General features: G+C 38.5%; 1 protein-coding gene across 3 annotated transcripts in view; it reads left to right on the forward strand.

Moving 5' to 3' along the window:
* Positions 1-13,560, forward strand: part of SHPRH (SNF2 histone linker PHD RING helicase) — a 152,252-nt gene extending 138,692 nt beyond the window's left edge. For all 3 annotated transcript variants that reach the window (XM_088474388.1, XM_088474386.1, XM_088474389.1), the window contains 2 exons: positions 3,765-3,845; positions 4,421-13,560. In XM_088474388.1, the coding sequence (XP_088330514.1) occupies positions 3,765-3,845; positions 4,421-4,544 (205 nt within the window). In that variant the 3' untranslated portion in view covers positions 4,545-13,560. The remainder of the gene's footprint in view (positions 1-3,764; positions 3,846-4,420) is intronic.
* Positions 13,561-15,306: the final 1,746 nt, after the last annotated feature.

Raw genomic sequence — 15,306 nt, forward strand, 5'->3', positions numbered from 1 at the left:
CATTTTAGCCCTCCTAATACCTTTCCGCAACTCACACCTGGAAGATTTCAACATTTCTAAATCACCAGATTTGAACGCTCTATCACGAGCCTTGAGTAGAGATCGAACTTCCCCGTTCAACTAAGGCTTTACATTGGGAAATATTTTAATACTTTTTGTTACTGTAACACTGTCCGTACAGCAACTGATGTAACCTAATACCAATGATGCTAGAGAGTCAATATCTATATCGCCATTTTCCCTACTCTCATCAATAAACAAATCCCAATTCGTGAATTCCAACATATCCTGTAATCTAATCAGTGCATCCTCCGGCCATATAGTTACCAGACGTCTGACCGGTCGCATTCTCCTAACTAGTGACCTGTAAACAGGTATGAGAAACAGGGACATATGATCGGATCTGCCAATATGGGGGAAAACAACAGTTTCATAAGCTGACTTGAGGTTTCTATACACCTGGTCCAAAGTATGCATGCCCCTAGTTGGAGCCGATACATTTTTTTATAACTTAGGCAATACTTTCCTCAGGTCAGCTTGGTTGAAATCACCTGCTATAATAAAAACTGCCTCAACATACACAGATTGTAATTTAGCAATTTCCCCATAAAGAATTCCCAGGGCAATTGTCACATTAGCCTGAGGGGGAATATAAACGGCAATGATAATTGCCACCGAAACTTCTCTGGGCAAATAAAAGGGTCTACATTTGATAGACAAATATTCAATATCCACTGAGCAATGATTACCAATACAGACAGCATCAATACACCAGGAACGCAGGACGTACAAACACAGCCCCCCGCCCCTGCTCTTCCCTGATGCAGAAGTTCTGTCTGCTCTAAACAGAATCCTGTTTCCAAAAGAGACCGCAGTATCCGGCACTAAGTCATTTAGCCAAGTCTCGGTAAAGATTTGCTGCATGTTGGGGAATGGGGGAGAGAGCCCGGTTGCTGCATGTTGGGGAATGGGGGAGAGAGCCCGGCGCTGAACGATATCGTTAATTATATCGTTCAGCGGCTGTGCTCAATGTCATGAACGACATTGAGCACAGCCTGCCAGGGTCACACTACACGATATCGCTCAGGGAGCATATCGTGTAGTGTGTACGCACCTTAAGTATATTGATGGGCCCTAATTATTATTTTTTTATTATTCGAGAAATAATATTAAAAAAAGAATACCACTTTTAATCATGAAGACAATAATATATTTGTGTTAATTAAGGCCATATTAATTAATGATAGAAGTACATCCATGCTGGCTCTTGCAGTTCCACAAGTTTGTTATCGAATTGGTGCATATTATTAATTATTATTATGAATATTATTAATTATTATATTATTATTATTAATAATTAATTTGGCCCCAGTTTACATTGGAAAAAAAAATATGCATACAATTATTTTTTTTTTAAAGTGTTTTTTTATTGATACTGAAGCAAATCAAAAAAGTACATCAAGAAATTCAATCGCAATTGAGGTAACAGTTGAAGATAAATGACAAAGATTCATTAATCAAAATTAATGTATAGCGCAAACACGGTAATACTCATGCATGTAAGCAGACATAAGATAAGGAGCCTACATCAAGACCCCAAAACACAATAGCAATTAATGAACAGTAAAGGAGATGCTGAGCAAAACAATAAGATGTCTCATTAAGAAATAGGGGGATTGTTGTCTACAAGCCTCGTTAAGTACCATGAGGTGGATGAGCAACATTGAGTACATTGTGTTTGTGTAGGGAGTAAGACATTGTTGTCCCCGATAATACACTCTTGAAATAATTATGTCTCATCAATATTTTAATTAATTTTGGGTCTCCTTAATTGAGTATTAATTAGTGACAAAGTAATACATATGTGTAATGTAGCTCTTTATTCTGTTGTGTCCGGCAGACAGCTCACAGTGCATGTAAGCATTAGCAACATCTATGGTCATATGTAGTGATACAGAATGGTTCCAGCGCTATCTAAGATCTGTTCTAAGGATGTATCTGATTGTGTTCTCAATGTATTCAGAAATATGTGAAAAAACAGAATAATAATGACGTATAATACCGTCAAAAAAAGTGTTTCTTTTGAGCGACAGTAATGCACTCACCATTTGTCAGTGAGTGATGAGCATTGGACACAATTTTCACTGTGGTCCTACGGTGGTTGCAGAGTGCAACGTAGATCTGGTTTTCTTTGGATCACTCCAGATCAATGTAGATCAATGGGGGAAAAACACATATGACAAGCCTCCATAGTGCAAATCAGTATACCCAATACAAGGACCTAAAGGATTATGTAGTATACTCACCTTGAATGGGGTGTGATCAGGGGTTAAAGTGGGCAGAAATGGGGTGGAACTGAGTTCCGTCACCTCTAATGGTAGGTGGAACTAGTTCCACCTGCACCAAGTACCACAGATAGTGAGTGGCTCTCTATCTGCCTAGGGAGGCTCAATTTTGTCAGAGAAACCAGCATATAGGTAAGGAAAGAATCAAGCGAAGGCCATTCATAGGGGTTGCAAAAAAAACATTGAGCATCCAAGTGACAGACTAGTTTGTGGGGACCCCATAAAAAACTCAGAGGCAAGGCAGAAAAATAACACTAATGATATAGAACTTTTTTTTTCTTTTTAAGTGATTTTACATTGTAGTCTCAGCTGATGGCAGGAGTGCTAAAAAAAAAAAAAAAGCATCTAAAATGTATATATATTTCACACTGTCATGGCCCCCAGCCATTCACTTTACTGTGAATCCAAAAAAAAAGCTTACAAAAATGCAGTTACCAATTAATCTGTGTTATTAGTCCATATTAGTGTGATCTAATTATACCAAATAAAACTTTTCAGTAAATGAAAAAAAAAGTTTACATAAAAAATTAGATAAATATATTTAAAAAGTGAAAGAGTGGAGAGAACCAATCAGAGGTTACCTACCAATGCGTTTCACAGAACCAACATCTGCTTCCTCATTTTCTGTTAAGTTTGTAATTTTTAGCTGCCAGAATATCGCTGCGATTTCAAACTTGTCAAGAAAACTGCAACCTATAATCCTCATTACTTCAGATTGTCGTGATAGCTCAAAGTTTAGTTTTTCATATAGTCTCTTTGATCAATCGTCTAGATACACAGCTTAGTTATCCCCATTTATTTGTAGCGGAGATTGCTGGCTAGGTTATCCTTGTCAGTCATATTGCAAGTTCTTGAGAAACCTTCTACTCTGCTGACTTGGTATATGCATACTTGCCAACCTTTTGACTGCCCCCTCCAGGAGGGGGCAACAAGGTCGGCCCTGTTGGGGCGGTGCAGGTGGGTGGGTCTGCGGGTTTAGTGGCCCGATCACGTCATCGTAGCCCCCCTCCCACTATAGAATGCAGTGATTACCGGCATTATGAAGCGTTGGTGGTGCCACAATGACGCGATTCAATGCGAATTGCATCATCGGCCACCTGTGCGCCCACTTCACTTGGGAAGTGGACGATCGCAGCCGGTAGCTTCAGCTTGAGGGAGACTTGCCCACCATTCCTGGCGGCTGATTTTTGGGGGCCTCCCTGCCGTTACTGGAGGGTAGGCAAGTATGGGTGTATGTTATTGTATTGTTAATCATTTCAGGTTTGCTTTCTCATTAATGTATAGTATTTTTGGTGCTGTATATAAATAGCAATAATAGTACTGTACGTATGTAATTTTTCTCTTTTATCACATAGCTATGCAATTACAATATGTTAGAAAGTATTGTAATTTTATTTAATTTTTTTTTTTTTTTTTCAGGGCTACAATAGTTCATCGATTTCTGATTAAAGCAACAATTGAAGAAAGGATGCAAGCAATGTTAAAAACAGTTGACAGGAGGTATTCATAATAATGTCTAATTACTGTCTAAATTAATATTTTTAGCTGTCAGGCAACCATGATAAAATTAAGTAAAAATAACTTATACTGTAAGTTCTAATAAATGGGTCAGCAGCTCCACCTACTGTCACTAGTGTAGGTGATATGGGTCTAAAGGAAATAGTGTTGGGAGGCGTTCATTGCTGTAACAATAAAAATAAAAACATTGTGGCATTGTCTTTGTATATCCACACACAGCAATTTGATCTAGATTGTCTGTCTGTAAACCCACTTATCAGATGAGTTGGATATGCCAGTGTTTGCAGCTCTTGGCTAATTATATCGATCTCAACCCATGCGGGCGTGCGACTGATAAACAGGCTATGCACGTGTATGGCAGCTTTAGGGTTAATGTTGGATTTATTTTTCTTTTTAGGCTCAATAGTTAGTTAGCCCCAGGCATTTGTCCTTCTTAACCACTCCAAATGCTATTTCTGGTAGTTAAAATATAGCACCCGTGACCTTCATATGGCTCCTGCCACTTTGAACTTATGGTTTTAGCATTGAGCCCTACATGTACTTTTTTTATTTTTCAGTCACACGAGTACATCAATGAAACAGTCTGAAGCTTCCGTCCTGACTGTAGCTGACCTTGCAGACCTGTTTACAGAGGAGAGAGAGAACTTGAATAATGATTCAACTCTAGAAACACTGGTCTGAGCTCTAAGATACACATTCCCAGAACCCTGCACCACCTTCTATAAACTCTTCCGCTTAGGACCATCAGTGACTGAGTATACTACAAAGTGCTGTAACTGTATTCTCTGTAGAAATGTTTAATATGTTTGTAATGGTGAAATATTGTAAAAGGAAAAACTTTTCATCTTTTAGCAATATTTTCTATTTTGATAGATGTGTTTTTAAATCAAATCTGCATCTGAGGGACTAGGCTTGCTTTTATGTAATGCTATCGATAAAAGGGCTCCATGCTCTCCAAGAAGAAAATCTTCCATGTCTGTTTAGTAAAAGTGAAGGGGTATATGTAATAGCCTGCGAGTTGCAGGGAGCTGCAAGATGTTGGCAATTTAGCTGCTAGATTCATGAGGGGTATATTTACTAAAGGTCGATTAATTTCTGAAAACCGATCAATATTGATGTTGTGTTTCTGGGGCTAAATCACACATTTGCCAACAAACAATTTTTAATTTGATTTTTTTTTTTATTTTTTATTAGTAAATGTGTGATATAGCCCCAGAAACACATCGATATCAATCACTTTTCATAGCTTTTTATCAATTTTAATTCAATTAAAATCAACCTTTAGTAAATATACCCCAAAGTGTCAATTCTTTTAAAAATTGCCACTTTAAATCTAGCGACTAAATCACCAACATCTTGCGACTGCCTGCAACTCTCAGGTTCTTACATATACCCCAAAGTGTTCAATTTGGAATCAGATGGGTCCTATTCAAGTCATATTGACTTTCTAGATGGAGAACTCCTAGTAATCTGATTTTTTTCCTTTCTTTGATTGTGTGATTGGTTAGCACTTCTTATATTCACTCACTTACCTCTTTTCTGCGACCAAGCATCTATCTTGACTTCTATTCTTGACTTGACGTCTATCAAGGAACTCCAGTAGTAGGTTTTAACTCTGGATTTTGTTGTCCAGTGCCTATAGATTATATTACTCCAAAATGTAAATAATAAATTAATAATAGCAACCACAGCAACAGATTGCAACTTATTGTTGTAATTGTTATGTTAAAGATTAATACTTTTAAACCTTAAGTTTTAGGGGTGAGTTCAATTAGGCGCAACAGTGTCACGCTGGAGAATAAGTGCGGCTATATGCCGGATTTATGGTACTGCCAAGCTCACAGATTTTTGTTCACAGGCCCTTATTAAAAAAATAACTTCTTTAAAAATAGCCATCAATCATCAGACTAATAAAATACTGTTTGTAATTTGATAGTGAGTACTGATGGAGTTCAATGACACTTCAGACTGATAAAGAAGCAATGTGAATTACCAGACAAAGCTCAGGCTTGCAAGTAGCTCACCAGGCCAGCATGTATGTCAGTGGCCACCCGCCTCGTCCCTGCTGCCGCTCTCTGTGCAGTGGAGATCTCCATCAGCACTGTTGGTGATCTTTCTATTGCCGCAGTGAGGGCTGTCAGTCTCTCCAGTAAAGAAAGCTTTTGAAGCATCAGTGCTTCGTAATAGCAGAGTGAAATATTGTAACAATATAAAGGTGCAGCGAGAAGATAAAATAAATCCAGGCTTTTTGTCACAGGCCTCTAGCTAGTTTCACCCAATTTCAACGCTTCATCAAAGAGAATTAGAAGAGATGGACAAATTGAAAGTGTTTCTTTAGTCTGGGCTAAGTCCGTGCACCCACATGCAAAAATAAGATTATTTCAATGACATCCTAAATGCTGAGAAATTATATTTAGGTGGGTGTTTCCTGTCTTCCGAATGTTGCATAGAGTTTCCATACTAGCAAAAGTATTTGAATAGCACTTTTTTATCATTGTATTTAAAACATTAACATGTAATGAAGACTGGGTCTGATTCCAAAGAGCACGCTAATCCTGTTGCAACTGCATCTTTGTACATAGCGGTACTGATAAAATAATGCTAATGTCACAGCCGCTGGGATTTGCACAGAGATGCCCACTGGTAGGTTTAGGCTGCTGGGAGCGGGAGGGTTAGGTTTAGGCCGCAGACAGGGAATCTGTTATGTTTAGGGGTAGGGTTAGGGGAATATGTACCAGCCAGTGTCGGGTTTCTCAGCGCTGGAATCCTGAGCACCGGCATCCCATATCCAACCCGTTAGGAGGATGGACTTATCATTGTGTTCAAGCATATAGCGAAACGTGCGTCTGGTCCGTGCTGAGACTCAGGCCATTAGTATTCATGTTATTTTAATAGATATAAGCGTCAAGCAGGCAGGCACATTCTTAGGGGACATCATCTCGTCGTCAGTGGGCGCACACTCTGCACTTTAGCACCCGCTGCCATGATGCCATAAGTTTTGTTCCCCAAAATAAATATTATAAGGCCATGCAACCTTCATGTTGCAGTTAGTAATATTAATTATCTGCAAATTTATTCAGATGAGGGTAATGATATGTAACAGACTGATCCATCATTAAAAGTACGGGATACAATGTCCATAGACAAGTAGTTCTCTTTCCATAAACAGCGTTGAGATAGCAGTATTTCAAGTGTTATTACTCACTGATGGTGATCATTGCACTGCCGTCGCAGCCTAACATAAGGACGCCCACTTTCCCTTACACACATCTGTAATACCTACCGATGGTTTCGCTATTTTGCCAACATCGAGTACCATCGGTCCCTCACACAGAATTACAGCAGCCCTGACCTTACTCAGAAATTTCTAACTTCATAGCACGCAGTAAAAGCTCAAGCTGCGTATGCCATTGCAGTGGCTAATTTATGCACGCCCTTGCAGCGGCGTTCACAAGCACTGGAACACCTGCGTTTCGCCAACCATCCACCCGTCACTACCCCCAAACGGTCACTTCCTGTCAATCACTCTGCGATGGGTCTGCGTAGTCACTGTGATCGCAGTAAGACCTTTGCGCAATGCATCCGCCAAAACGCAACAATCTGCAGATTGCGTGTGTAATCACAATTGCAATCGATTATGAATCAGACCCTTAAATATAACAAGTAAAGAAATATACAATACACTGTGTGAAGGAAACGGCTTGTTACTTGTCTTAGGCTAAATAACCTTGATGTTGTAAGAGCATCTCTGTAGAATGCATTAACAGCGTTTTTTATTTAAGAAAGATTGATGTTTTATATCTAATTGCTCTTGACAGTATATATGTGAGCTAAATGCAGTAATTAGAGGTGTAGCATACTCAGAGCTTCTTTTCCTGCAACTTACTCAGCAATTCATGATGCATATCTTTTGCTTTAGCATCTCGTCCACAGTTTCCACTTATGGTTCCTGCAGTAAGGGGGTTGGGACTAGAGTTGGAGGGTGGGTGTAGATGCAGCCAAAGTACAAATAGAACGTGTGGGCGAGAAATGCTCCCTAGATGCCCAGATGTGTCTGTATGGAGTGTAATGACTGGCTACTTGACAGCTGGTGCAAGTTGCTGGGTGATGATGATGATGGCTACTGGCCGCATCTGATTCGCTGAATGCATCTAAAACACTCCAGTTATGCAGATCTAGTATGACAGCTTTGGCTGCGATTTAGTAGCAGGATTACAGTGTATTGAACTTAGTTTATTAATAAATTAAGAATTTTGGGAAAGGGAGAAGGCTGCTGATATGTTTATTAGTGTGACTATAAAAACTGTTAATTTTTAATTTTGCAAAATGTTCAACTTGCTTCTAACAGGCGCCACACAACTTAAGTACTTATCTACAATTTTCTGCTACTTACTGTAAAGTGTGAATTGTGGTTTAGTCCATGTTTTGTGCTCACAGTGAAGCCATACCTCCTGTTATATTGCTGTCTCATTTGTTCCTCTTATTTGCTAGGGGACTTATGAGCATTTGCTACCTAGGGAGAGTTGGTCGCACGTTTGCATCCAGCTCTGCATAGATGGCAAAATGCATTTCGCTAGACGCCTATTTTGGCCAACTCTGAGTCAGGCCATCACTCTTTCGTTTTGGATTGAGTACAGAAGGTTTATCTCTGGTCTCATTTGTATATGATTTACATTCACAAAAGTTTCTCTAATATGTACATTTCTTTTTTCTGTTTACCCCAAATTAAAATTTTCACCAAATCAAACTATTGCCACATTTACCAATTTTAATGAATATCAAGAAAAGTCATTTTATGCATTATTTTTTTACATTCCATAAATGTGCGCCTACTATAAATAGCCTCTTTCTCTCTTTGGGTTGGATTCGGAGCAAAGGAAAAAAGGAGTAACTTTACATACGCTGTAATGCAAGGTGTGTAATTACATTGTGTTTGCATGCAGGGTAAATAAGGGCTGCAATTGCATGTAGCCCACAAAGGCTGGACAGCTTTATTATTACACTGCTATTTAGAGTTGCGCTAGGACACCCATTTTAAATCTAAATCTCATTGCACATAAATCTGCCCACCTGCAGTGCAGCATGGTTTTACAATGGTGCATAGTTACTTCGCTTTTTTTCTTTGCTCCCAACTCCGAATCAGACCCTTTGTGTGTAAGAAGGTGTTCATTCAGTCTGGGCTAGGTGCACACACATACTCAAAAATAACATTATTTCAAATATATCGAAAGGGCAAAGTAAGCATATTTAGGTGGGTGTTTCAAAGTTTAAATTAATGAAGATGTGTGAGGAGGATAACACCTTTACCATGCACGTTTCCAGTTGGGCTGGTAAACTCTCAGAAGTAGGCACAGGTTGATTTTCCAGAGGGAGTTTGAAACACCTGGCATATGGACTGACACATATGAAAGTGCCAAGTGGATAATTGGGTGGATTTGTGCAAAAGCTCTGTACTTTTAATTTTAAGGACCTTTTAGTTCCCATTTCCATGTGCAGTACCTAATATAATTTTTTACCTTTTTTTGTTTTTATTTATTATTATTATTATTATTATTATTTTGTACCAATATCCACTACCGTTCAAAAGTTTGGGGTCACCCAGACAATTTCGTGTTTTACATGAAAACTGACTTTTCTTTATCAATGAGTTGCAAAATGAATAGAACATATAGTCAAGACATTGGCAAGGTTAGAAATAATGATTTTTATTTGACATAATAATTTTGTCCTTCAAACTTTGCTTTCGTCAAAGAATGCTCCTTTTGCAGAAATTACAGCATTGCAGACTTTTGGCATTCTAGCTGTTAATTTGTTGAGATAATCTGAAGAAATTTCACCCCACGCTTCCTGAAGCAACCTCCCGCAAGTTGGATTGGCTTGATGGGCACTTCTTGCGTACCATACGGTCAAGCTGCTCCCACAACAGCTCAATGGGGTTGAGATCTGGTGACTGCGCTAGCCACTCCATTACAGACAGAATACCAGTTGCCTGCTTCTTCCCTAAATAGTTCTTGCATAATTTGGAGGTGTGCTTTGGGTCATTGTCCTGTTGGAGGAGGAAATTGACTCCAGTCAAGCACTGTCCACAGGCGTTGCAAAATGGAGTGATAGCCTTCCTTATTCAAAATCCCTTTTACCTTGTACAAATCTCCCACTTTACCAGCACCAAAGCAGCCCCAGACCATCACATTACCTCCACCATGCTTGACAGATGGCGTCAGGCACTCTTCCAGCATCTTTTCACTTGTTCTGCATCTCACAAATGTTCTGCTGTGTGATAAAAACACCTCAAACTTCGATTCGTCTGTCCATAACACTTTTTTCCAATCTTCCTCTGTCCAATGTCTGTGTTCTTTTGCTCATATTAATCTTTTCCTATTATTGGCCAGTCTCAGATATGGCTTTTTCTTTGCCACTCTACCTAGAAGGCCAGCATCCCGGAGTCACCCCTTCACTGTTGACGTTGAAACACTGGCTTTTTGCGGCTACCATTTAATGAAGCTGCCAGTTGAGAACTTGTAAGGCATCTGTTTCTCAAACTAGAGACTCTAATGTACTTGTCTTCCTGCACAGTTGTGCACCGAGGACTCCCACTTCTCTTTCTACTCTGGTTAGAACCTGTTTGTGCTGTTCTCTGAAGGGAGTAGTACACACCGTTGTAGGAAATGTTCAGTTTCTTGGCAACTTCTTTCATGGAATAGCCTTCATTTCTAAGAACAAGAATAGACTGTAGAGTTTCACATGAAAGTTCTCTTTTTCTGGCCATTTGGAGAGTATAATCAAACCCACAAATGTTATGCTCCAGATACTCAACTAGCTCAAAGGAAGGCCACTTTATAGCTACTCTAATGAACAAACCCGTTTTCAGCCGTGCTAACATAATTGCACAAGGGTTTTCTAATCATCCATTAGTCTCCTAACGCGCTTCACAAACGCAATGTACTATTAGAACACTGGAGTGATGGTTGCTGGAAATGGGCCTCTATACACCTATGTAGATATTCCTTTAAAAACCAGAGACATTTGCAGCTAGTATAGTCATTTACCACATTAACAATGTGTAGAGTGTATTTCTGATTAATTTAATGTTATCTTCATTGAAAAAAACAGTGCTTTTCTTTCAAAAACAAGGAAATTTCTAAGTGACCCCAAACTTTTGAACGGTAGTGTAAATAGTTTAAATTTTTAGTCATAACAATGCAGCTTATTTATTAGTTACTAATAGTTTTAAAAAGTTAATAGGTTTATTGGAGTACGTTTATAAAAATTGATAATCAGGGCAATATTTGTGTGCTGATGCTGGTGCTACAACGGCACATCGCGGGCATCGCCCAGAATTGAATCAACCCCCAAGTGTTCCCCACAGAGAGAAACAAGAAGAGCGTCAGACGGAACACTAAATATGCACAAAACAAAGTTTTTGTTAGGTAAATTGAAAGTTCTGTTAGGATGGCTTGTCAACAGCTATTTATCTGTTTGTCAGTAAAAAAAACTATCTGAAACTATTTTCCCACGGACATCCACTACGATTTTACATCAGTAATTTTACTTTAATGGATAGTTGGCTGTTGTTACTGACAACAATTTATTCTGATGAATAAACAGCTACTAAAGCGCAGTTGAAATCAATGGTATCTGCTAATTATCTGTCACAAACAGTATATTCACATCTTGTAAAGCACTGTTGTTTTTTTACTTTTTAATATTGAGGGTTTGTCTAGCAGTTTTATAGTTTGATTCAGCTGTAGTTAAAAATGCTTCTATGCATGACAATGTGTGATACTACCCTATTTATAAAGTGTGTGTAGATCCAGACCACATATGATCGGAAGCCTGTACACCACAGGAATGTGCAAAAGTAAAAAAATTATTTATAAAACATTGCAATCAGTATTTAGTAACAGCAATGGCACAATAATACTTAGTGCTAGATGTGGAACAATACATTCATATTGACTTGGTGTGCAGGTTATCGAACATATCTGTTCTGGATTGTGTGATGTATACATACAAGGTAGAAATTCCAGCCAGCACACGATTTAGAAAAATAGCGAAACATTTAATATTGTCCCATTCCAGGGTGAAAACCCATCACAATAAACACTGATATGTAAAATAAATCAGATACTTAGCATGTAGTAGCCCATGACCATGCTGGGGAGTCAAACTCTGAACCAAGTAAACAAAGCCCCAACAGCTGTTTCGTTCCTCCTTCCTCAGGGGACTGCTGTCAACTAACATACAAATAAACCGTCTTTAATACCCATAATACACAAACAAATAATGACTCACCTGAGTGAAAAATGACCCAACAACTACGTCACCAGGTGCACTAGGGAACAGCCTCCAAAGGTGTCACAGGAAGTCCGCAGTAGCCGCCTGAAGTCGTACATCTTACTAGCGGGCGGAACCACTACAGACACTCATGTGTCCCGGGGAAGACTGAACAGTTCCCTGTCACCGGAAGTGACGTAGCGCTAATAACGTGTTTCACAAAAAATGTAAACAAAGACATACAACACAGAAAATTTAGCAATGTGTACCCTAAACAAGTTATTCTAACTACTAAAAGTCATGCCAAACTGTACATAAACTATCAATGCACCACAGATCATTTAATGGTTACAGGAACTATAAGAGCTATACATATTACCCCGGAGGCCAGATAGGTTCCTAGCTAGCGGATGTGATATCATCTAACCTAGGCAACCATTTAGATGTAGCCATCCCGATCATATACAACTTCTAATATGTTGCTAAGCAACCAGCGTTAATCATCTCTGGCTTAAAACACAATGACGAACTTTTAGACGACTATAATCCATAAATTTAGTTGCCCAACCTGACCTTCTAACCCTATGTAAGAAATGGTGCATCAAACTGTAGCTATAGCATTACATCGTACACATAACCTATTTGAAAAATTCTAAGAAAAATAAACATTTAAAACACATGTTATGGAACTGAAGTAGAGACACCATGTGAGACTAAAGTGGATATCAATAAGTAATTTACAAAAAAATATTAGGAAAGTCTTTTTGAAAAGCTTTATATGAAAACTTTTTGTTGAATTAATTGGATTGAGACTTGAATCTGTATTAAAGCACCACTGTTTAGAAACAGGAATCAATTATATCCATAAAAAAAATAGTCAATTGAGTTCACAAGAACGGAGTGAGTAAAAACTCTTCATTCAGCCCGTGGGGCACCATGGTCCTGAGATGATGAATCCATCTACACTCCTGTCCTTGAGAATAGGATCTGTTTGGACTATGTGCCATTGTTTAAGGATGGTTTTTCTTAGAACTCCCGAAGTGATGGAGTACGTACTTGCAAATACCAATCGGATGTTATTGTCCTCCTTGGTGGTTGGACTGAGCAATTCATCTCTGTTCAATCCCAGGCATTTCTGTATAGCATTGCGGACTTCCCTGGGGTCAAAGCCCCTGTCTATGAATTTTTGGCCCATCTGATCCAATGCCCCCAATAGATTCTCCTTGTCGGATGTGATCCTGACCACACGAACTAGTTGAGAATAGGGTAGTCCACGTTTTAGAGGTTGTGGATGGAAACTCATTGCTCACAACAATAGCACAATAATACTTAGTGCTAGATGTGGTACTATACATTCATATTGACTTGGTGTGCAGGTTATCAAACATATCTGTTCTGGATTGTATTATATCTCTATATATACACATGCATGTGTGTATGTATGTGTGTATATATATATATATATATATATATATATATACAGTACATATATATATATGTGTGTGTGTTTAGCCATATATATAATATATATTTATATATATATATATATATATATATTTAAATAAATAATCTCTTTATTTTTAGCTTTTTATATTGTCAATTTTATATTATTTTGTTTCCCGATTTATATCAAATGATTCTGAATACCATATTACAGCACCTAAATACACACACGTCTTTCACAGTACACCCATAAGGAACTAGTTTGGGTACAGGTACCCAACACAATTTTTATGAGTTTTAAAGCTACTCCTTGGTTACATTATGCAAATAGCTATTTCCATTACAGGATCAATCACTTCATTTACATGGTAATTAAAGGTGCAACTATTGTGCATTCTCCAGACCATAGTACAGACAAATGCTCATGTGAATATACATCTGGAAACGCATTTGCTCAACAAGCTTCTACCATGTTCCGAGAAGTGATTGCCCCTGCAATAAAGCTACTTAAGTAAGGGAATCATTAAAATATGTCTAGCTTGCAGTGTGTGAGGACCAGAGTTGCACTGTTTGATATTTTACAATTTTAGTTGGCAGAATACAAAAATCCAAAGCGTTTATTAATATTTGATTTGTAAACTCATGAACTGTAATGATATTTATAGTAACTTGCACACAACCTGTCTTAAGAAGCTTGTATAATTTGTATGTTGCTACATACAGTATTAATAAATGGGCAAATTAAACTTGCATCTTTCATTATGAGACCACATGCTCCTCTTTCCTTATGTGTAGTATGGACTGCATTAACAAGGGAGCTGACTGAAGCTGATTGTAAACCAGATCTATACATTTTACCATAGCAGCAGGCAGCATATGATATCAAACTCCTTATACTCTAACTTTGTACACTAGAGGGTGCTAGACACCAATGTATATGTGTATAGGTAATGTGTTACTACTTCAGATATGACACAGGTAAATAACAGCATGAGTAAAGATTGTAAACCTTGCAGAGCCGTAACTAGACTTTTTAGTGCCCTGTGCCAGAAAGAGCATTGGCGCCACCCTCATTTTTCAAAGGGACATAATGCACCCAAAGGGCCATGGCTTCATGGGGAAGGGCCAGGGAAGAGATAGGAGAGACCAGGAGATGCTGGGGATGAAAAAAGAGGAAGCTACAAGCGAGAATGATAATAAACAGAAATTTGACAGGCCCAAACAGCGCCCCCTGACCTGTGGTGCCCTGTGCAATGGCACCAGCCGCACTACCCTAGCTACGACAACCTTGAAACCTTGTATTACAATTCTGTACTGTAACTTCATGCCTTGTTTCATTGAGTGAACTATGCACAGGGTTTTGCAGATTATGGAAGCAATTACCAGTTTTTATCCTGTTTGGATTGGGACAGGTTCTTCCTGTACTTATCCACTATCTTGAGTAAATTTACCAGAGCACAATCGCTAAAAAAAATAGTATTTCACTATCAATTTAGTTAGGCATTGACTTATTAACCTTTTATATAGCAATACTGTGTTACACAGGGCTTTATACGTCACCAGTGGAGTTTACAGTTTATATTCTTTACAAAACATTTGCGCTAAAAAGGTAAAATTTTGCCTCAAACCTATTAGCCAAACGGTATGTTTTTAGTGGTGAGAAAAAAACGAGAGCTACTGAACTTGAGGGAACAAAGACAAATAAAGGAATAACATACAAACTACA

The sequence above is a fragment of the Taudactylus pleione genome, unplaced genomic scaffold (assembly GCF_031769625.1).
Source record: "Taudactylus pleione unplaced genomic scaffold, aTauple2 ptg000154l, whole genome shotgun sequence".
NCBI lineage: Eukaryota > Metazoa > Chordata > Amphibia > Anura > Myobatrachidae > Taudactylus > Taudactylus pleione.